Genomic DNA, 22,716 nt, shown 5'->3' with positions numbered 1-22,716 from the left:
GCAGTAGAGCAGTTGATGCGCCCTTGCTTATATCGTTTACTCCCCGGTGTGGTCAGAGCAGTACAGCTCTTAGGCCTTGTACTTTCTGCTAGGAAGAAGCAGGATTGCAAAGATAATGGGTGAAGGCACTGGAGCATTCATGGCAATAATTTTTAAGAGCTGGAGATAAATAAGCAGGCAAAGTTGAAGACTTATCTTGAGTGTGGGGATATTAGCATTTTGAATACTCTCTGCACAGATGCAGTTATCGCTTAATTGACTTTACCTTAGGGAACACTGGGAAATCACTTCACAGCCATAAAGGAAAAACTTCTGTATGTTGTCCATAATGGTTTTGTTCTGCTGTACAAGAAATGGGCTGGTTTACTATGAATTTCACAATGGAGAGGGAGAAAGCCTTCCTTGGATTTGCCGCTACGCAAGCTCAGTTGTGATGGTCAGCATCTTGCCATTCCTTTACACATTCTTGTGATTACCTTCATTAGCTTGAATCACAGCTGGCACCTTGCCCTCTCATGATACAAGGAGAGAGTGTCACCACCGAGCTATGGCAGTGGGGCCTGCGTTCTCCCTGGCTCGTCCTTTCCCCAGAAGGGCAGTGGCTGCTGTAGCTGCCATTTCAGTGCAAGGCCCAGCTCATCACCTGCAAGATCAAGTTGCAGCCCTTGGTCCACAGGTCTGTCTACCATGCACACCCCTCCTGTCTGAGAGCCAGCGCCTGCACAGCTGCCTTCTCTGTGAGTTTTGAAGCCAGTGGGGAATTCAGCGTTCAGGGCCGCAGCAATTTGTGCTACAAATGGGATTGTAATTGAGGGCTCCCCTGAGAGGCTGGCACGATATGCAGCCTGCCCACTGCTCACACGGCTGCTGACGGAGCTCCCGGGGCCGCGCTGTCCCACCCTGTGGTTCGCTGGGGGGACACAACTCATCAGTCAGGTGGAGAGGACAGGGACACAGACACCTTTTCTGCTGTCCCATTCTCAGTGCCATCTGTGGAGGCAAAGGAGCAACATAGGAACCAGGAGATAACCTGTTTGTTCGTTTGGTTTCTGAACTTGCTTTTCAGTCTTCTGTCAGAAACAAAGAGGCTGCAGTCAGACCTGGCATTGGCCTTGTTTTGCAAAGAGCAGCCTGGCCTCTTGCAAACACCACTGTGCCTGTATGAAACTAGAGAGGGAATTCTTGCTGAGTCCGTTACTAGACCAAGATGGATGTTCAGTGCCTGAGCACCTTTGGTTTCTTACCCTGCAGATTTGTTCAAGACAGACACTATTGTCAGAGTCAAGCAGCTGATGTCAGTGACATCCTCAACTGCTTGAGGTCTTTTCCTGTAGAACAGTTACTTGGTTTGCTTGTGGTCATTATTTAAAATTTGCTATGTAAGCATATTAGGGTTTTATTGGTATTATTCCTTCAACAGCAATATTGGTTACTCCAGGCATTGTTTAAAAGTTTATATTTTTTTTGCATTTCTCAAAGAGAGATTTGGCTTAGAGCAAAATCAGTAAGAGGAAAAGAATAAGGAAATCAAACCCTTCCTTTCCCTTTTTGAACCTCTCGGTTTTCGAACTCCAAGTAAGTACATGAAAGGGGTTTAACAACTTTAAATTGGATTTTGGAATGTCAGATGACTCTAATAGCCTTTGTACACAAATAACAACAGAAGAGCTGATTATTGTTTCTGGGCTCTGCGATGCACTTATGTAATCACTAATCTTGGCACTTTATCTCTGGCAGATTAGGAGGCCGCTGTCATTTTGAAGACTGCCATTAAGTAGACTTTGTTAGTGTTTAAATATGTGAAGCTTAACTTTAAGCTTCCTTAATGTATGCAACAGAGGTATCCTGTGCGCAGAGCATTGCAATAAAGCTGTTGTAGTAAGTTTCAGTCACATATCTGCTGCCACAGTCTGACCTCAGACATGGTTTTATGTACAATGTTTGTTAATCAGCGCCTGAAGACACTTCGAAAGCTTTTTAAGTGTAAAGTGTTAATATATCTGTTTGAAACAGCAAGCAGACTTACTTTATCTGCTACCTTTCAGTTGGCTTAATCACTGAGAGGCAGGAAATTAAATGCTATGAAATGAGTCGGCAAAAGAAAGGGGTTTAATGAAGGTTGCAGCACCTAATCTAATTGTGGCAAAGGAAAAGCTTTGCTAGACCTTTTGTTTTCACAAGCTTGTAATTTTCTAAAGCATTTTTGTGGGTGATTACATTTTTTTTATTTCACAAAATGAAGATGGTTTTTGAACACTGAGGGTAGTATCTACAGACATCATGAGGATTTCAAAGAAAAATGTGCTGTCACCATGGAACTGGAGTGATGCAGTCAATGGTCGAGAGGAGGGGAAGGGTGTCAGTTTGGAGTATGACAGAAATGCCTTGTGAAGCCCATCCTAGGTGATGTGAGACCGGTACAAAAGCTGTGAGTAGGTGAAAATTGTCATCAGCACGACATATGTATGGCCACACTTAGTGGAGCGTGTGCAGGTGCCTGTTTCTGTAGACTTCGTGATCACAGGGTCTGGCGAGTGTCCATGCAACCTCTCCAGGTTGTCTTGAGCGAGTGGTTGATGTGTGGGGAGTGTGTGGGTCTCCTCCTTGAAGCAGTATAATCAGGTGTTTGGAGAAGTTGTACCGGTGTTAGAGAAGAGTGACAGCAAAATTATACTCTGCATCATTTTTTCATTGTCTAAGCTGTTTTCTAGACAATTGTTGTGTGGTGTAGCCTTTCTCTTGATCCCACGTATACACTGATATTGCTCTGTCTGAGGTGGGGCAGGTGGTAAAGAAGCATCTCTCTTGCAGAGGAAAACATGGTTGTTTGGTCAGCATTGTACCCTGTATCACAAAAATGGCTATAAGCTCTTGATAATGTCTGTACTTTCCAGTGTCTTAGTATGTGTCAGGAAACATGTATCAGCTGTAAATCTTTGATTGTTTTAGGACTTTGGTGACATTTTCTTTTAAATGGAGGAAACACAGATACAATTAACCCGTTTTGTGCTCCCCCCTTCAAAACCTAGGAGAGTAGCTGAAGCTACGCTGGCTGAGGATGCGGCTTCCTCTGGAGTGTCCCTCAGTTTCGTTCATCCTCTAATGACCTCTGAAGAGGAGCTGTGACAAAACCAACACATTTATACTAGAAACAGTGGCATCCTTGCACAAAAAAGTGACGGTGCATCAGTGGGAAAGATGCAGGATACAGACTGCAGAAGGAGCTCTTTGGTGAGGTCTGAGGGGATCTGGTTGTGATTTCCTTCCCATTGCTGTGTATCGCAGGAGCTGCAGAATTCATGCTCAGAATTGGCTGCCACGTGAATCCAGAAAGAGGGTGTTGGAGCTAAAAAGTGAGCGAGTGCAGCAGAAGGGCTTTTTAGTGCTCAGAGTTCTGAAGTTGTTTTTGGTTGTTATTGTTCATCTCTTAGATGAATCATCTGAAAATGAAAATTTAAAGTAGATGTTTAGAGTGCACCTCTGTGAGAAGCTAATGATTCTACTTGGCATACAGCATCAAAGGAATCCTTTTTAATGACATCAAATTTGTGTACAGCCAAAATAAAAAGAAAGTATCTTAGAAATGCACAAATAAGTTCAGGGTTTGAGTGGTTTTCGTCAAGGTGCAGCTCTCTGGTAAGGAAGTGGCTTCTGCACCAGCTGGGTTTGCCTGGCTTTGACTTAATCGCGCAAACTCTCATTTCTCAATACACACAGTGATACATCCTGCAATTTCTGCAGAGGCCAAACCCTTAATAAAATGTGTGCATCCTGGCAAAATGGCAGGACAAGGCTGAATCACAACAAATACTTTGTTTGAAGGGACACGTCCCTTACTGGGTTCCCCCTGCTTTGTTAGCTCTTTGGTGTTCGTTCCATATTCCTTTTGCATAACTTGAAAAAGTGGAACTTGACTTGGCCAAATAGCAAGTGTAAAGGAAAGTGTGTGCATTGTGATAGAGGACATGTGGTGGTGATGGGTGACTAATCACAGGCAACTTTTGAAGCAGTAGTAACAGGAATTACCAATGCTTGATCTGAAAGCTGTGTGTATGTGAGTCGAGGGAATGAAATTGCAGCGTTCTCCACAGTTGGCTGGTGCTGCGGTCTCACCGAACTAATGGCCCTTTAGCGATTCAGGAGCCTGTCACCTTGTTAATGAATTTAGTTGAAATTGCTAATAATTTTGACGCTATGTTGCAAGTGCTTAGCTTTCCCAGTTTTGTGTGTGGGTTGTGGTGTTTCTTTTTTTCTTTTAATCTCATAACCGTAGGTGTCATTTGATTTGTGCCAGTAGATAGCCCAATGAGACCATTGAACTGAGATGTAATTTTGAAAATAGGTAACGCAAATGTATGTAGATTGTTAACAAAATCGAATGACTGAGGTTTCATATTGTGTAAGAGGAAGGCTAAGACTAAGCGCCCTTTTACCACTGTTGTAAAAGCTAGTAAATGGTCCTTCCTTAAGAAATGCTGGTGTAATTTAGCTGGCAACTAAATTACTCTCATAATCCAGCATAAAGTAGCTATATGCATTGTATCAGAGACTAAAATGATTGCCTTCCCAGTGTTGATTATTTAAGGCTGTATGCAACCTATGAAAAATAATTCAAGTAAAGGTGATTGTGCTGTGATTCTTCTAGCTGGCTTGCTGAAGTAGCGCCTAAAATTGATGAGTGGTTGGTAAGTTCTTATTTGTTTTCCTACTGCAAGCAAATAAACAGAAATGTTGAGATGTTCCCTTAAGCCGGGACATCTAATTAGTGAAAAGAAGGTGAGAGGCCAGTTGGAATTAACAAATTCCAGTTTTTGGAAGGCCATGTCCAACGCTTTAGAGTAGGAAATTTCATATAAAATGGGGACACCCTACATTAATCTGTGGAACAAATGTCAGAGGTAATTTAGATTTTCACTCCAAAATGCTACATTATTAGAAGAATTTTTTTATTAAAATCAAGTCTTTGGTAGTTTCTTCCAGAGAATGGGGATATTGGACAGAAGTACAAATACAGTTAAGCTTTTCAGTACAGGTTTCTTTTTGCTGGGAGGGGAGAGAATGCATTTTGTATTGTCCAGCTAGCTCCAGCAAATAAATCTACTCTGATTTATGTTCTCCTGCGAATTTCACTTTCTGTTTTCTTCTCCATTAAAACTGCAAAATGAAAACCCAACATACAGACATCAGGAAGGAGAGATCGGTGTAGATTTCCTTTTCCCAATGTAAGAGAAAGCAAGTTGCAAAGACTACAAGAAGCCTCAGTGTGATTGAGTGTCTAAGGGCACTTTCCCTGCCTCAGAGTGTGCGTGTCTTAGCCCACCAGCTCACTTCTGGGTGGTTTTTTTATTTGACACACAATATGCGTTGGTTTATTCTAGCAGCACAGCAGCAGGGTACAGATTGGATCATAGTAGAACTGTGTACTTATGCCCCTGCTGCAGATGTTCCTCTTTGCAAATGCTCAAGGGTTAGTGGTTATCTGTACGAAGAAATTAGGGGTAGCAAAACCTAAGTGAACTCCAGAATCCTGCAAAAACACACAGCATAGATTGACGTGAGCGTTAGCTGGCTGCTTTCTGAGTAAGTGCAGTAGTGAATCAGAGTAGAAGAAACCAGTGCTGGCAGTTACTGTGGTAATAGCTCACCCCTCTGTTGCTTCTGAAACTTGTATTTTGTGTAATTTGGTCAAGAGCAATGTTGTGTAGCTGTGTCATTAAACCTGTATGCTTTTAAAAAAAAAAAAAAAAATAAATATGGAAAATAACAAAATTCAGAGAACTTAGGAGTAATATTGTATAGTTTTGTGGCCACTTTTATCTATGCAATGCAAAATGCTGCAGATTTGTTTGTCTGCAGGTCTGCTCACTGGTTTCTTGGGTCATAAAACCAAGGCCCAAGCTTTGGCAGTAAGTACCAGTCACCTAAGATAGCTGTAGGTAGAGGTAGAGATAAAGAATGATTATCCGGATTACGTAGATAGAAAAAATGAGACACCAACTAGCATCCCATTCACACAGCAAAGCAGCGCTAGAATGAGGATTTTAGTATCTATTTCTTGACGTGCAGTTCAGGACTTCGATTAAAACTGTATTATATTTTGTTAAAGAGAGTCACGTGATTGCAGTGTCTGTGTGTTTTCTTATGAAAAACTGTTTTTCTGAATTGCTTCATTTAATAAGAATTATGTTTAGTCTAGTCTGCGAATTAATCGTACTCCAAACCGTGTTTGTCGTAACTGGTATAACTACTGTTAATTTTCAGCCAGAGAAGAAGAGGGGAATGAAATGGTTGAATGTTTATTTATAATCACCTGAGCCACCACCAAAGAAAGTGAGGAGTCAAAACACTATGGAACAAAACTGGCATTTAATGAAATCTGAAGTCTCTTCTGACCATATTGAAAAGATCAAACTAGCCTTCAGTTACTTTGGTTTTGAAATGCATAGGACATTGCACAGCAACACTTTTCCCTTCTTTCTCTCCCTTGTTCTTGTTCTTTGCCACTAATTTGCTTACTGTGTCTTGTCCCTGTGCCTGTGTGCTGTGTCTAGTGAAGGAATCTTCTCCGCTAGAGAAAGGTGGAATTTGTGTCCAGAGTTGGTGCTGTGGTTTTTCTTGGCTTTTTCTTCTCCTCAAAAGAGTTAGTATCATTATTCTCTCTCTTGCTACATCGTACATCTCTTGGTCTGTATTTCATCCATCTTCATTATTTGTGTGTAAGTTAATGAAAGCAGTAACAAAGCTGAAGCTTTCGCAATTCCCTAAACTTCACAAACTGGGAAGGTGTTAGTTGTATGCCCTGGGAAGTAACAAGAGATCGAGTCTTCAAATAACTGCTTTTCTGTGCTCCTGGACAACTGAACACATCTGGATATGGCAGTCCTAATTATTTTAAGCCTAGGCTTGTAGTTCAGTGGTTTGATGTTATCGTTTGGTCTGTGGTATGGCTTCATAATGTGGCCAGAGTCCCAAGCTAGAGTTGTCTCTACCTGTGATTCCTTCAACAAGGGAAATCAAATCATCATTTAGTTTTCAGCTGCAAACTACATTGTTGGTCCTTTTTCCTCAAAATTACAAGGCAGAATTTGTCTTCAGTTGCTTGGTGGTACAGATGTTGAGATACCAAGTTGCATTGCTGGGTCAAAAATCCTATTTTTGGATGTCTAAAGCCGAGGCAGTGGAGAGATGCAGGACTGTTACACAGAAGGAAAATAAAAATCACTTAGTGTTGCACACATGACTGAGAGGGAGCAAACGTCATCTCTCTGAGTTCCTCTGAAAGCCCTAAGTCTGGGTTTTTAGCTTATTTGAGCTCCTAAACACTTGCAGGACTCCTAGATAGTTTATGTGGGCATTTCTTTTTGTTTTAATTAGAGTGTTTATGTGGGGATTTATTTTTGGTTTAATTTTTCTTTATAAGAATTCAGAATATTGTGAGGGTCTATTAAGGTTTTTCAGCATTTTTCTATTTGAATATAACATCAAAAATATACAGAGACCTCACCACAACTTCACAGAAATAGTTTTGCCTATTAGAGAATCCAAAGCATTTTCCATACAGCCTTCTTTCATTAGGTGTTCAAGTGTCTTCATTGAAGCCAGTGCTTGATGTAATAGCAAAGCTTTAGTTCTTTTAATTAAAATTTGTGTAAGTAGAATTTCTTGGCTTACGGTAAGACAAACATAAATGTCAGTGATCCTGGCAAGAGAATATGAGCTCTTAGTGTGCTGTTCCCTTTGACGTGTCCAAATCAGTAACAGAGGTTGAAAGAATTTAGGTTTATTCCTAAAAGTCAGACTTGTAAGCCCCAAAAGTTCTGAGGTTATTCCCTGCTATTTATCATGCATCTCCTTTAATACTCTTTGTAGCGGAATGTTTTCAGCATTATGGAGTGGTGCACGGTATCTTGTGACCTACTAAGGGGATCCAGCTGTGCTCAGGCCCAAAGATCCAGTCTTGGCATTGCAGCATTTCTGCCATGTGTGTTCGAGGTGTTGCTCATACTGTACTTTTAATTAATACTTTGGTGGCCATGTTCGTTTCTACTCCACCCATCACACCCACAGACTTCAAAGGATTTGTACCAGCATAACCTCAGTATTTATTTTCTTTTCTTTTATTGCTAGTGTGATTTCCTAAGGAAACAAGGCTTGGAGAGGTTGTTTGTGTTTGTCTCGTTTTCTGCCCATCACCCTGATCCTCCTTGTTTCCAAACTCATTTCAGCCAAGCTTGAGAGCATCAATAGTCCAGAAGATGTGTTCCTACACCTTTCCTGAAAACTGGGAAACATCCCCAGAAAGATACCCAAGCAATACTCCGCTGAGGGACACTGCACCGCTGGAGCCCAGCCATCGACAGGAGAACCTGTAAAGGACAGGGAGGCGCGGGGAACGTCCTATGTGCAGGGAGGGCATCTATTGGAATTTCAACCTTACTGGACCCTGGAAAACCCAGCCGTGAGAGAGAAACCTCTAGGATCCCAGGCTTTGTCAGTGCTTCTTGGGAGCTGCTTGTTACTGGCTATATTGTGGCAGTGTCCAGAGGGCCTGCTCGTGGCCAGAACGCTGCTGTGGTGGGGATTGTATGTACTACAGAATAAACAAACCTTTCACACAGCGAGTGGGCAGGTACATTCCATCAGCCCTTGATCAAAACACTTACTGTGTGTGCTAAAAATGCCTTAGACACCTACCAACTAGCCGTCATCTTTGGAAGTACACAAGGTTTAAGTATTTTTAATACGTATGAGTGGACAGATGGTCACTTCACGTAGTATATTAGTGGAATGGGCAGAGCTGTGCTGCCACTGGCTTTCAGTTTAGTAGAATTGCAGCGTTTGTAAGCTGCAGGTGTTCGGAGGCAAGTAATTTGCAGCCAGCTCAAATTGCTTAGGGTACATGACAGAACAAATTATTTAGGTAATGAAGCTGAAAATGCAGGAAGATTAGAATATTATATAGTAAAATCATTCCTTGTTAATTCAGTTTGTGATCAGATATTATGTTGCTTTAAATACCGCATTACATGCAGTACCCTTGTTTGAGTCAATGAATATGTATGAGTATGTCAGTGAATATGTATGCCTCCTAATTTAATCAATATACTTACAAGCAGCACAAGCAGCGATGTCTGGCACAAACTGCATCCCTTTAGAAGCAGGTTAGCCCAATTTGTGTATGTATCACATTTATTTCAAAACCCTTTGGAATTAGCTACACGATTGTACATACCCTGTGAAGTGAGGACAGGCCAGCCACATTCAGGGAAAGGAATTTAGGCCTTTCTTGCAGTACCCCAAGACCCAGGAGACCCCAGCTGCAGTCCTGGCTGCTGTACCTACCCACACGTAGCCTGAGGAGAACCCTCCCTTCAGCTGGCATTTTGGGGAGGGTGTGTTCCCAGAAAGCCAGTGGGTCAGAGGAGGATGCTCAGTGTCCACAGAGGTTTTATGAAATAGAGGCTGGTCTGGCAGACTAACCAGTGTGAGCTTAAGTCCATCTTTACTGAGTAAAAGTGGAGTGTGTATACCTGGAATTTCTCGATATTGCCACTTTGAGAGCAGAAGGCTGGGAGCTGTGATCAGAACTCCATAGAAATGCTCTTTGTCTCAAAGGTTGCCAGCATACACAGGCGATTGGGCCCCTATATACCACAGGAGGGAAAGCGAGCACTTCCTACACAGGTTTTCAGTTCCAGAAAATGCTCATTTTTAAATTCAGAAAGAGTAAGAGGCAGTAGGATTCATCTGACTTTGACCTCTTAAAAGTCAGTCTTGCAATTAAGGTATCATTGAATTCTTTCTCTGGTGAGTGAAGGAGGCATCTCCACTCAGGGCTTCGTCTCGCCTGTCTCGAATGAGGTGAATCATGCCCCTTCTCCCTTTTTCCTTCTCACTTTCTCCCTCTGCCTTCTTCGCTTCCTTATCACTCTACAGACAATTAACTTCAGCTAATTACCCAGCTTTCAGTGTAGCTCAGGCCGGCTAGGTGAATCTCATCTAGAAGGCGGGAATGGGGACCAATTTCTGCTTCCATTGAAGTGCCCTTCCCAGATACTAAGTCTGAGATTTCATACCTGTTGCAAATTGGAAAAAAATAACGTGATCTGCGTGGATGTGCTCTTTTAAAATAACACTGTGAAAACAGGAGGAGGAATGGGAAAATCCTTTTTCTATCCTGAGACAATTAATTCACTAGAAACAAACATTTTATTCAGACACACTAATGGGGAGGAAAAAGACTTCTGTCTTTGGAAAATAGTTTTTTCTTTTGAAAAATGTTTTCTTTGGGGTGGACTGTGTTTTGAGGGTCAACGTGTTTCTACTTAAGTGGCAGAAGTGAGGAGAAAGATGCCATGTGCTTTACTTGCTTCTACGGGTTCCTGTCCTGATTGGAGTCTACCCAAGGAATTAGAAAGGAAGAAGAAACTAAGGATTATGGTGATCCGGTACAAAGCATTTCCTTACAAATACAGAATTAGATTTCTTTCCTCCTCTACTGCTCAAACCAGACAAGGAGTAAAGCAACATTCCATGATGTGAGATTTAATGAAGAGGGAGAGGCTGTCTAGTGGGGTTGGTTGCAGGAGGGAGCTTGAAAGAGGCAGGTGAGCCCAGAGAAACTGTTCCAGATTTGGGGAAAGAAGTAAGTCCCAGGGTAGGAGGGAATAAGGCAGATTCTTCTGATCCAGATGCCAGCAAAAGATGTCATTTGGTGCTCTCTCTGGTTGTCTGGTAGGCATGTTCACTAGGAATTAGGCAGAGGCAATCGTGTAACGTAAGCACGCCAAAGCTACTGCAGCCCATTGCCAAATGAAGACATGGGGGATGGAAGAAGAAGAAATATTCAGAGGAAAAACACAGGCTTTTTATCTGTGCAATACTTGGGCTCAAGTTCCTGTTCTGCCTGATTTTGAGCAAATCAAAGAATCTGCACTCAATTTTCCTGCTGTAAAATGAAGATCATGTAATGTTACAGCAGAAGGAAGATTACCAGACGTTCCAGTGACAGGAATAGCTACATGTTATAGTCACATATACTGAAAGATCTTGGTGGGTGTCAGATGCCCTTCCCTATGGAGATGAGTTTGCCGTGTGCTTTACAGCAGTCTGTAAGGATTAGGACTTCCAGCCCTTAATGGTCAGCTCTGCCTCTCAGGAGCCATTTCTGTAGCAGCTTGTGTGGTGCTTGCAGCGGGTCCCTGTGTCTGAGCCTGCATTTGTCGCTCTCAGTGGTTTGTCTGGGCTTCTATTACTATTCATTGCTGCCTTGGGCACAGGACATCCTTGGGAGGATTCTGGAGCACTGTTATTTCAGGGCGTGAAAGATTCTCAGGCCTTTAATCTGGGAGTACAAACTACATCTGTCACCTGGGTATCTGTAGTGGTTTCTAAGCAACCACAAGAGTTTATTTTTTTTTCTGCAATTCATATTTAAGACATAATTTGCTCATGCATGAACCAGAATCAACCTGAGCACCACCCCAGGAGACAGAGTTGTAAACTGTAATTTAGGCTAATTCTACTCTAAAGCATGAATTAGAGTATTTTATATAACTTGGAAAACACACGATATAAATATATGTAAGCACAGAACAGGTACAATTAATGTGAGCACAGTAGGAAGCTTAAAGTAACTCTGTGAATGTGAGAAACCAAGTTGGAACATATTCTTGACATGCAAAAGTATTTCCCACCTGCCTTGTTTGCATAAGAACAAGGTTTTAGCAAGTACATATTTGCATGTCAAAGTCAAAAGTGGGGAAAATATTTTCACCCTTATAAGAAAGAAGCATAATCTTGGCACAGACAATTTGCATTTAGTAAGTTTAAAGTATCTAGGGCCTTTCATGCTATGTGGAAAGTGTATGAACTTGTGACAGAGATTCCATTTCAGGGAGTTGATCTGCAAAGGCAACCACGTGCAGCAGTAATTGATCTGATGTCTTTCTGTGCATTAATTTGTAATACAATTGGTTGTGGCAGTCCCCAGCGATTTACGTTTCTGAGTTTCATCCCACTATCCTGTATCTCAGAGTGAGATGATAAGTTGAGGCTTTAAATGCTGCATGTTTAATTGGAAATAAGTACCTTGAAGATGTGGGAAATTTGAGGATGTCTGGAATTCTAAAATTATACCCAATTTGGTGCCGCTGCTCATACACACAGTGGCCAGCAAATGCTGGCACAGCTAGAGCCTGTGAGTCTGTGGAGATTCTCTTCTGACACGAAAGCACTCTGGAAGATGCATTTGGGACTAATTATGGCACCTTTTAGACTATTAGTAACCTAGCTGTAGGCCTTTGCTTTGAATGTTTCCTTCAGAAACTCTGCAAATCTCCTTTTGCTTAAGAAAAAGGGATTGCATTGACAGGCTTCACGTGTGATATAACTAATGTACTGGAGATTGTAGATAAACAAGATCCATTTATACCATACCTATTCAAAATAAGGCAGTAATTATGTATATAAAAGTGAAATGTAAAAAATACATTGCTCTGTAGCTGTTGAGCTAAGCCTCGCCACTACCCTGTCAAAGGAGCTGGAAAAGGCTGCTGATTCACTGTAGCAGCGCAGAAAAATAATCATACGTTGAAAAGGGACACCTGGGAAATGGTGGATCTCTTCTGGAATTTGCCCACAAGATTGCTCACTGAATTTGAACTGCACATTATTTGAGTTTCTGTGAATTTCAGTCTGGTGTTCAATGTGTTGGTATCAGTTGGGGTATGCTACCTTTCTGCACCCAGGGTTGTTCATAATAGTAATAATGTAACACATTAATAAAACAGCATACACTTTACTTTTCCCCTTTATTAGTTCACTTCCTGCTCTGTTGTGTTTAATGTATTAGCTGAGAGCAAAGTGAAATTAAAACAGTTTTTGGAGGACAGCAGGGAAGAGGTATTTCCTTCCTTAAGTGTTCTAAACAGATATTTTAATTTCAGGCTATCCTTTTGTTGCTGCAGGGAAGGTGGGGGATTAAAGGTCAAGAACGCAAAGATCCTTATGATGGCAGCAAATGCAAGTGGTGTCCTGAGGTATGAGAATAGTTTGGAAGCTGCAGACACGGAGCTGTCGGGAACAGCGACGTGATCCCGCGGCTGCTGGTGCTGCTGTCCCCAGCAGAGCGCGGGGGCTGCTGCCGCGCTCCTGGGAGCACACGGGAACTGTCTGGGTGCTGCTCAGCTGCTCCCGTCGGTGCGTTTGATGTCACCTGCAGAATATTTTGAAGGAGTATTTGAGCACAGCGAGTGCTGTGCTAGAAGTCTTCCCGTCTTCTGGTTTCTGTTATAGTTACCCTGCAGTTTTGGGCAGATCCTGAGCCCTGATGTCAGGCTGCAGTGAAACGGAGCACATGGTAGTGCTGGGGGATGATTCCTGTTTAAAAACAAGCAGTCAGTTAGGGATTTAACAGCATGTAAAATGCAATGTTTGTAAGAGTGGACGTGACTTCTTGAAAATAGAGCTAAGCGTACAGCTGAAGTTAAGCTACCACTTTGTAAGACAGGATTAGATGTGATTTTCTGTGTTGTCACAGTCTGGATAGCCCTAAACTGGATGAAACAAAAGGTCTCTGAATCAACTGGGCATCTTGTGAATGGATTTGGGTTCCTCACAGGAGATGAAGGGCGCTTCGGCTTGTTAGTACATCACAGTTAGACACAGCAGGAGTTGCGTTTGCGCTGCTGTTTGGACTAAGCCTGTTCAGCAAAAGCGACGTGGCCTGATCCTAACACCATTCTGGTAGAGAAAGTGCTTTCTTGGGATTTTTTGGTTGTCTACCTAATGCGTACAATCTGTGTTTGTGTGAGCACGTGCTAGTGTATGTAAAATCTGGACTGCTGGTCTTTGATACTGTCGAGCACTGCCCGAGCATGGTCCTGTGCAAAATGACTGCAGCCATGTACTCCACAAGCAGGCAAAGAGCTTTTCCTGAGCATCCTGGAGTCCCTTCCTAAATCCATGCATTCAGGTGGGAAGGTACTGTGCTTTAGAGATAGATGCAGAGTTTTGTCACAGACTAAACTGAACTCAGTAGGTATGTTTTGTATGTATGAAATTCAATTTAAAAAATTGGGGCTTTCATATCATGTATCTTCCAAGCTGCACAGACTCCTTTGTTTTTTCTAAGTTGACTGGAATGCTGCTGTATTTTCCTCCTTGGTTTGTTCTGTGGTAGCTAACGCACAAATATGTACTGATAATTCGCTTTCAATTCAGATAGGTGAATTTTGGATTTCTCGTGTAAAATGCAGTAGCCATTTACCTTGTCACTTCTCTTTCGGACGGGCCGGTCGTGTGGACTGGATGGCATGATGGTGGCTGCTCTGCTAAAGGGGTTGTGTTCATTGTCAGCCAGGGCAAACTTGAAAATTACCTTTTATGGCCTCACAGGAATAAGACTGGAAGAAACCTTCCTGGTGTTGTATTAGCTCTTTGGCCAAAATGTGAACTCTCCTATTCTTTTTGGCTTTGAAATGCTGATTCTAGCCTTCTTGTGGGTTCTTAAACAGCTTCTCAAATGACCCATTTTAATAACCCAAAAGCTATTATATAACGAGCAGCCATAATTTAGTCCAAAGCTCTAGGGGACCCGTGCAGTTCAGCAATGAATAGTTAATGCAGTATAATGTTTAGCAGGTTATTAGTTTTCACTGTACAAATGCTGATCAGGGAATGCTTTTATAAGGTGTTTAAAAGAAAATGTAATTAACTGGTTGCGTGCTTCTGTTGCAGCTCAAATTGAAATTATTCCATGCAAGATCTGTGGAGACAAATCATCAGGAATCCATTATGGTGTCATTACATGTGAAGGCTGCAAGGTAAGCTTCTCAAATATTAAGTCTTAAAACAGCATTTAGCCTTTTGATAGTGATTATTTTCCTTCCTTTTTTAAAGAGCAAGCGTTGTGCCAAAGTTGGATCGGTGGCTTCCATTTCAAAGAATACGAAATCAGATGGGGATTCTGAAGTACTGCTTTTATTTGGGTTTTAAATAGGGCCGTTTTGTGACACGCACACACACGCGTACCCCCTGCCCCATCTCCCTAGATTTCAGAACAAACTTGAGAAGTGCTGCAGCGGTGTGGTGTGTGCTGTAAGCGCTCTGCCTGTCAGTGAGCAGAAGAGCTACAGAAAGATGATCTGCTTGTAACATACGAAGAATCTGTTCTGTGTGTTCACTTGAGAGGGAGTTTGTGGCTTTCTCGACTCTCCTCTCCATTTTCGCTTTGTACGTTGGTGAGAAGCTGTCTCGAAATACCTGAGAGCTCTCCAGCTTCTCAGTTTTCTTTCGTAATCTGCTACAGTTACAAATCTGTTCTGCTTGGTGTGGAAGATGATGTTGCACAAACAGCACGTGCCGCTGGTGCCCAGCACACTCGGGCCGTCCTGCAGCAGTGGCTGTTCCTTGCAATCCAGCTGTTGCTGTGTAAGCTTTAGGCTTTGGATTTTGTCCTAGATTTGTACCTTCGGTAACTCTAGTGAACAAGGCTTACATTGGAAGCATTTATATTTTGTTTAGTTTGTCTCTCACAACCAAGAATTCAATCAGACAATGCTAACACTAGGCCAGGGCACTGTGAAGCTCATCACCCCTTTTATCACTAGTGCGGAATTACAGCGCTGGCTCGGGGTGACACGGTGTGCTCAGCTGTGCCCTGGCTTGTTGTTGTCTTCGTGTAGGTGCCTGTTGCAGTCTCTTGCTGACAGGTTTCCCACCATTAATCCACACTTCAGGCGTGAAGAATTTATGACAATTTTTAGTCTGCTCTCCTGCCATGTTTGAAACTACCACACATCTTCAAAAAGTAACTTTCTTGCTTTCGCATTATAGAGATTTCTTTTGTGTTTTTCCAAGGAAGATTTTTGTGTTTTCATTACCACATTCTCTCAGTCTCGTGGAACTATTGGTAAGAAAGAAGTGAAAAAAAAAATCTAAGAATGTTTATGAGGGGCAGCACCTTCTGCCATTTGTAAGTGCTGTTGCTATAGAAAAGGCAAGAAATGCACTCAAAATGCATTGATAATAAAGTGGTTACTTTTTTCAGCTTTATGTGGTTGAGCAGCATTTATAAAACTTCAGCTGTGTGAAGTGGCAGACATTCGCAGCGAGAATTCTGCTCTGTGACTGTCTTGCCAAAGAGTTCAAGGCCTGTAATCCTTCAGTGGTCTGCAAGCAGTATACCTGAGCAGAGAGCCTCGAGATCCATGACCAACATCCTCGTCAACAGACTGAGGTTAGGATACCGCTAACGGCTGTGCAGAAAACAGGCCTTTGTCAACATGGCTTGTTGCAGAACAGGAAGAGGCTGCCAAAGGAAAGGAAAGGAAAGTCACTAGCCCTATTATCTTCTGCTTCATCTTCCTGCAGGTCTTTGGCTTCGCCTTCTCCTAAGTCCTGCCTGAGAAAAGCCCCCACCAAACCAGCAGGACAGCTGTGTGCAGGAGGGAGCAGCAGAGCGCACCGCGCTCGCAGTCGTGTTAGTTAGTACGTAGCTGTAGGCTCTTACCACTGTGGGTAAGAGACAGACCTATCTGTCAAGAATTCCTCCATCAGAGCCGCTGAAACCCATTGGAACCTTGAAAGCAGAGTGTGCGTAAGACAGTGGCCTGATGAATGAAATTAGGCATTTTCTCCTTTTGGAGTAGCAGCATGTAAGTTTTCTAGCCACACAATTTCAGGCAGAATTTTAAAGCCGATGAATATGTCAGCTTAGTTAACTAAATTATTTGCTCTTCAGGAGGGAAATAACTCCAAATGCCAGAGCCCAGATGACCTGCAGGTAGTGTCAGATAGGGGTGTGCTAGTGGGCACAAGTCACAGCAAGAGTTTAAATGATCATGGCCTAGACAGCATTTAAAATGTCCTGCTGGAGCAGAAGGATTTTGTTTGTGCTACGCTCTTCCACACTAATGTCAACAAAGTCTCACCCAACAGAACTATTTTGGCTGGTGAGAAAGTTGGCATAGCTTGGCTTCTGCCAAATGAGCCAGGTGTGTATTGTTATGGGATTTTTTTCCCAGCTTTTCTGTGGCTCCAATCTCTGCAGGTTTGAGCACGCTTACACTGCTCTTCATTTTACGCTGAACTTTCTTTTGTAAAAAGTACTTTGCTACAAAGAGCTAGTTCCCAATCCTGGGCTTCTGTTCCTGGGGCTGCTGTCCTGCACTGGCAGTCCCAGAGAAGCCGGTGAGGTTCTGCAGACCCATCTGTGTGCAGCACACGGCAGGACCAGGGCCTGAGCGCTGAGCTGCCCGCTGAGCCAGGCCTGCCGGGAGCCGTCTGCAGGCAGCACACGCAGCGCCCAAGTGGCGTGTTCTCAGCTCTTAGGGCTTTTCACTCCAGTGGGAACTTCAGTGTTACTTAATACTAATGTTAACTTAAATGTTACTGTATCAATACTAATCACCACTGGAAATATACTTTATTTAAAACCTGAAGGGAAGTTTTAGTGGCAAAGACCTACTTTGTAATCTTAATCTGCATCGTGTATGGAATCACAGACAAGCTCTTGTCAAATTGACTTTTGCCGGCTTCTGTTGCTCTTCTACAGGTTTGTGACCTTTGCATTTCACGTAATTGAAAGTTTTCTGGGCAGTTTTTTGTTGTTACATTGCACTTCACATAACTAGCACTGAAAATTTGAAGTTAAGCCAATTAGCGTTTCTTGAGAGGTTTTAATTTCCTACCTTGCTATGATGTTACTGGCTGGTTTTATGAAGTCAGTGGCTGTGTTTTGCCCAAACAGCACTGAGTACTCCCAACCCATCAACCTATTTAGCTGCATTTGAATCTGCGTTTAAAAAATAAAATTTAACTTAAGTCTCCCGTGTAAGATAGGAAACTACTACTACTATTGTAGTAGCACTACTGAAAAAACGAGTGTCTGTGTGGATACTTCTTCAGCTGCTGTAGGAACCTTTTAACAGTCCTTGCTCTGTGTTGGGGGCTTTGCTGAGAGAGGAGCTGCTTTGCAGACGTGCGTGTTCCTTTCTCAGAGCTGAAACTTTACTCAGCCCAGCATTGTCAGAAAAGACCTGAATGCTGAAAAAGGACATAGCAAAGTATTTAGTTTGAAATGAAGTTTTTGTTAATGAACTATGTATTTTAATTTGTAGAGGCAGTTACTTGCTTTTGCTCTCAATAGTGTCAGTTCATGCCCAGCTGGCTCACACGTGCATTAGTGTGATCCCTCTCTTTACTTGACTGTACGCAGTTGGTCTCGTAAAACCATCCACGCAGGGCATTGCTGGGCATTTCTCATGTTTTCAGAGGTTTACGGGTACTGGCTTCTGTCTCTTGTGCTTTTTAAGATCTAAGATGGTCTTGTTCATTTTAACTGCAAGGAATGTCGGTGTTTGTTACTTCAGAAAACAAGTTGTGGTGTATTGTCACTTCCCATCTCACATTCCTTTTGTTCATTTGTTTCATTCATTCACTTTCTTTACTAGCCATTTTTTCATTACTCTATTGAACGTGGAGTATCAGTTTGATGTTACAGACTTCTATCTTGAATTCATGATTTGAAGGTTTTTTAATTTTTGCCAATTTTGAGCAAAACACGTTGGAAAGGACACGAGCCATGTTACAGAAAGGGCTACTCAGGAGCCTTGTATAACCTGATAAACACAATCTCACTCTGGTCTTTATTATGTGTGTAAAACTGAATGGTTTTTCTCTGTTTTCAGTGGCACTGTAAGTTTGTTATCAAATACTTAATTAGCAAAGCTTATTAAGCAATATTATTGCAGCACTCTCTTCCTTCTACAGCTAAAGTATGTGCTCATTGTCATAAAAGAGTTAAAAATCCAGTCTGAGTGTTTACCTTTCATGTGACAATGTATTTTTCTGATGTTTCTTTGAAGAAAATTTGTGTTAGTTTGCTTTAGAAAACAGTAAGAGAATGACACCCCCCCAACTAATTGTTAATTGCTCAGAATATTGCAAAATGTAATGATACGTGGAAGTCTTTAAGTATTAGCCATAAATCATGGGATTATGAATAAGCCTTTGTTGTCACAGGCTTGCATACAGTCATTCCAAACCGTCTGCCATTAGGATGCAGCAAGGCAGCTGTCAGCTGTTTTCTTGTAATTAAACAGCCAATGAGCAGCTAATTAAGACATATGTGTATACAGAAGTGGAAGTGGGTATGTTAATGAACTGTAGGAATCAATTCATTAAATGGAAATTTGTCAAAAGACCAAACATGAGCTCAGCATTTTGGGCTGTGCGGTGCTGCCTGGGATGCGGGGGCAGCACAGCGGGCTTTTCCCTGCCAAGGGGCGAGTTAGACACAAAGCTCGGGGACACCGAGCCACCGAACGATGAAGGTACTGAAACTATCAACAGATTTTGCTAAAAACTGCTATTTACATTTCAAAGTTATTTTTTAACAAGTTGTTATTCAAACTGACTTGCAGATGAAAAGTTCTTGCGCCCCTTTTTTCCTAACCTTGATTTCTTGGCAGCATATGAAAACCCATATATTGTGTTGCATATAAATAGGAGTCTGAAATGCAGAGATGCAGCTACGGCTTGTAATCTGCTCTGCTCTCCTTCTGGCACCGCGTTAATACGTCTACAGAAAAAGGGAGCCATGCAAAGCTCAGTGATGCCTCATCAGCATCAGCCGGATCTTTAAGGCGACACGCTCAGGGAGCGCTCCCCGCCAGACACCTCGGCTCAGGCCCTGCCGTCGGTGACAGGCTCTAGGGCAGGAGTGGTTTCGTTTGTGTGTTTGATCAAGAGGGATCCACTCTGTCTGTGGCCCATGACGCAATCGTCTGAATGTGAAATACTGGTTGGGAATATGTCTGCAATTACGAGCATGTGGCCTGGGCTGGTTTGCATAATGCTTGAATGTATACGCGTGTACCATGTACGCATCCACCTCCTCCTTCCTGGGGGAAAAATTATAGCTCACTCTGTGCCTCTGGCAAAGGCAAGGAAATAGAACAACAGAATATAGCGTCTGTCCTTCTCCTAATAAAAGGGGGAAAAAAACAACCTAGGAAGATACTGTATTTACTTACAGAAGGTTCCTGTAATAGGGTCTTCCCCACATATATTTCTATGAGAGCCCAAGGACCACCAAAAGGTTAGAAAACTCACAAATAAATGATGACAATATAGGAGAACTTAGAGCATAAAAACCCCTCAGTTTAACTTTGTTGTCAGTTCAATTCCAAATCCATATATTTCTGAGCTCTGAACAAGTTTAGATTAATTTTTGAAGTTTGAAGCAAGGTTTGATTTTGTTTTTTGTTTAGATACTGTTGATGTTTTCAACATGCCTGCATAACATTGTAGGGTTTGTTATTAAAAGCACTCCGCTACTTCTCTGGTTTGTAAAGTGCAAGTGCTTTTAAAGGCCGCAGTTTCAGGCAGTTGTGCTCTATTGAAAATGTAGCTTCAAGCTGTAACTTAGCTGATATATTGTACACTAAAATGTACTGAGCAGCTGTGTCTCTAGGGAAGATCTGGAAAAGCAAAAAGCCCAGTATTTTCTCCATTATAATGCTAAAAATAATCCTCAGCTTGACAAGAATATTCTTAATAAAGAGAAATATGCCGAACTGGCAATACAGACTCGGTATACGTCCCAGCTAAAGGAAAACGTATAGATCTTTGAGGTTATTGGTCCAGGTTCATTTTACATATTAATGACTTTCAGCATCTGGGTGGCGGTAAATTTCATACAGTTATGTGTGAGCTTGTCATTCAGTGCAACTGCTGAAGTGTTTGGAGAACTGACGTTTTACAGGACTGATAATGCAGAGATGCGGAACCTTTATCAGGACGTCCCGGGTCAGTGGATGTCTAATCCTGTGTTTCCAGCGAATGGCACAGCACTTGCACGTGTACTTGCTCTGGAGTGAGGGGCTGCACAGAGGGAGCCCACGGGACTGGAAATGAAGCTCTGCCCACCTAGGAGTTGGTTCCTCCAGAGGGATCAGTCACGATGCTGGAATGGTAGAAATGTCCATGGTATTTCAGGTTCTCTTTAGGGTGAAATGCACTCAATCACAGCTCAATGTGTGCAATGCTTTCAGTTTCAGTGACAATCACCTCATTATTGACAAACTTTAAAACAGTTGAAAGTTCAATCATATGGTAGCAAAGACCAGAATAAATGGGGGAGAAACGGTGTACAGGAAAATGGGGTTAAAGACAGGCATCTTCAGTTTCCTCATTTCTTTATACTCTGTTGTTTTCCTACTAAAGATTTAACAGAAGGGGCATAATCGACGAAGGCTGGTGCCCTCCTTATAACATGGAGCAGGAGGCTTTACCTCAGTGTTGTCAGGTTTCTGTCTGCAGCAACTCTGCTGGGAAGTCTCTCGTCGTGCAGAAACCCTGCCTGTTATTTTTCCACCAAGTGTCCGGACAGAGTGTTCATGTGCCGAGGGACTCCAGAATCTGGCCTTTCAATAAATAAAAAAATTGGTAAAAGTCCAGCTTTAATTAAAAGGTGCCCAGCCTTTCTGAGGAAGTATTTTCTTTGCAGTGCTGTTAATTAATCCATTATGTGGCAACATAAAACTAAAACACTGTGCCTACTGATCTCAGATGCCTGTGTAGAATGACTACATCTTTGCAGAATCCTTGTGAAGTAGGTATTACACACGCACCAGCTTATGTTTGGACTGTCTGTGGCAAAAAGCTGAAATTAACTTCAAAGCCAAGAGCGGCGCGGTGGTTAATAACGCGCAGCGCGCTGATGGAGAGAGCTGAGTGGGAAATACTGCGGAACCTTCCAGCGCCAACTTGCTTTGGAAGTGGGTCTACCCATTGCAGTTGACTCGGGAAAGAGAAAATACCTAAAATCTGTTTCAGCTTCCCCCTCCTTAAAAATCTAAATCCTGCACCGAGTTAAACAAAACGTCGGTTGTCAGCATCAAACCAATTATGAAGAAAACATTTTAAAAACTTTTTCTTTGTAAAAGGAGCTGCCCAGCATCATGCTCTGTATTTTTGAACACATACGTGTTTTTTACAAACCGTTTCCTACTAGATACTGTTTTACCAGCCTCTTGAGTTGTATTTTGCAATTGTGTTACAGGGCTTTTTCAGGAGGAGTCAGCAAAGCAATGCTACATACTCCTGTCCTCGTCAGAAGAACTGTTTGATTGACCGAACTAGTCGAAACCGCTGCCAGCACTGTCGATTACAGAAATGCCTTGCTGTGGGGATGTCTCGAGATGGTAAGCTCTGCTAACGCATCGCTTAATTGCAAAAAATAAAACAGATTTTAGCATTCTCTGTGTTCAACTAAAACAGCATAAGATTGAAAAGTTAATTATACATCAGACTCATAGTTGAGATTGAGTGGGTTTTATATGTTGCTGTATATTCACATAAATACATATCAATTAGGGCATGTATGAAGCTCTTGGATTTATTTTCTTTCCTACTCATCTATTATAGTTCCCAGTTGAGAGCTTTGCCTCCCGTCACTTCTTGAAGATGGAGGTTTTAGTTGAATGTTTATACTTTCTCTGTGTGTTCATTCCAATTTAGGTGACATGTGATAGTTGCAGGTAACCCTGATTGCCGTACTGGTACAGATCAGACCTGTTTCACAATATACAGAGAAGTTTAAATGTATATGTAATGAATGATGGAAAAAACTCAAAGAGAATAGCACAGTGCTGTTTTCATAGAATTCTGAAGAAAATGTGTTCCACTGCTGTTAACATTAAGCTCAAA

At 42.2% G+C, this 22,716-nt stretch overlaps 1 protein-coding gene across 6 annotated transcripts in view; it reads left to right on the top strand.

Moving 5' to 3' along the window:
* The window catches only part of RORA (RAR related orphan receptor A), a 397,620-nt gene that overhangs the window by 353,477 nt on the left and 21,427 nt on the right, over positions 1-22,716 (top strand). For all 6 annotated transcript variants that reach the window (XM_065075851.1, XM_065075849.1, XM_065075853.1 and 3 more), the window contains 2 exon segments: positions 14,740-14,825; positions 22,070-22,211. In XM_065075851.1, coding sequence (XP_064931923.1) covers positions 14,740-14,825; positions 22,070-22,211 — 228 coding nt within the window.

This window comes from Columba livia, chromosome 11 (genome assembly GCF_036013475.1).
Source record: "Columba livia isolate bColLiv1 breed racing homer chromosome 11, bColLiv1.pat.W.v2, whole genome shotgun sequence".
NCBI classification, from domain to species: domain Eukaryota; kingdom Metazoa; phylum Chordata; class Aves; order Columbiformes; family Columbidae; genus Columba; species Columba livia.
The sequence above is the reverse complement of the archived record's forward strand: the minus strand, read 5'-3'. Positions and strand labels throughout refer to the sequence as shown.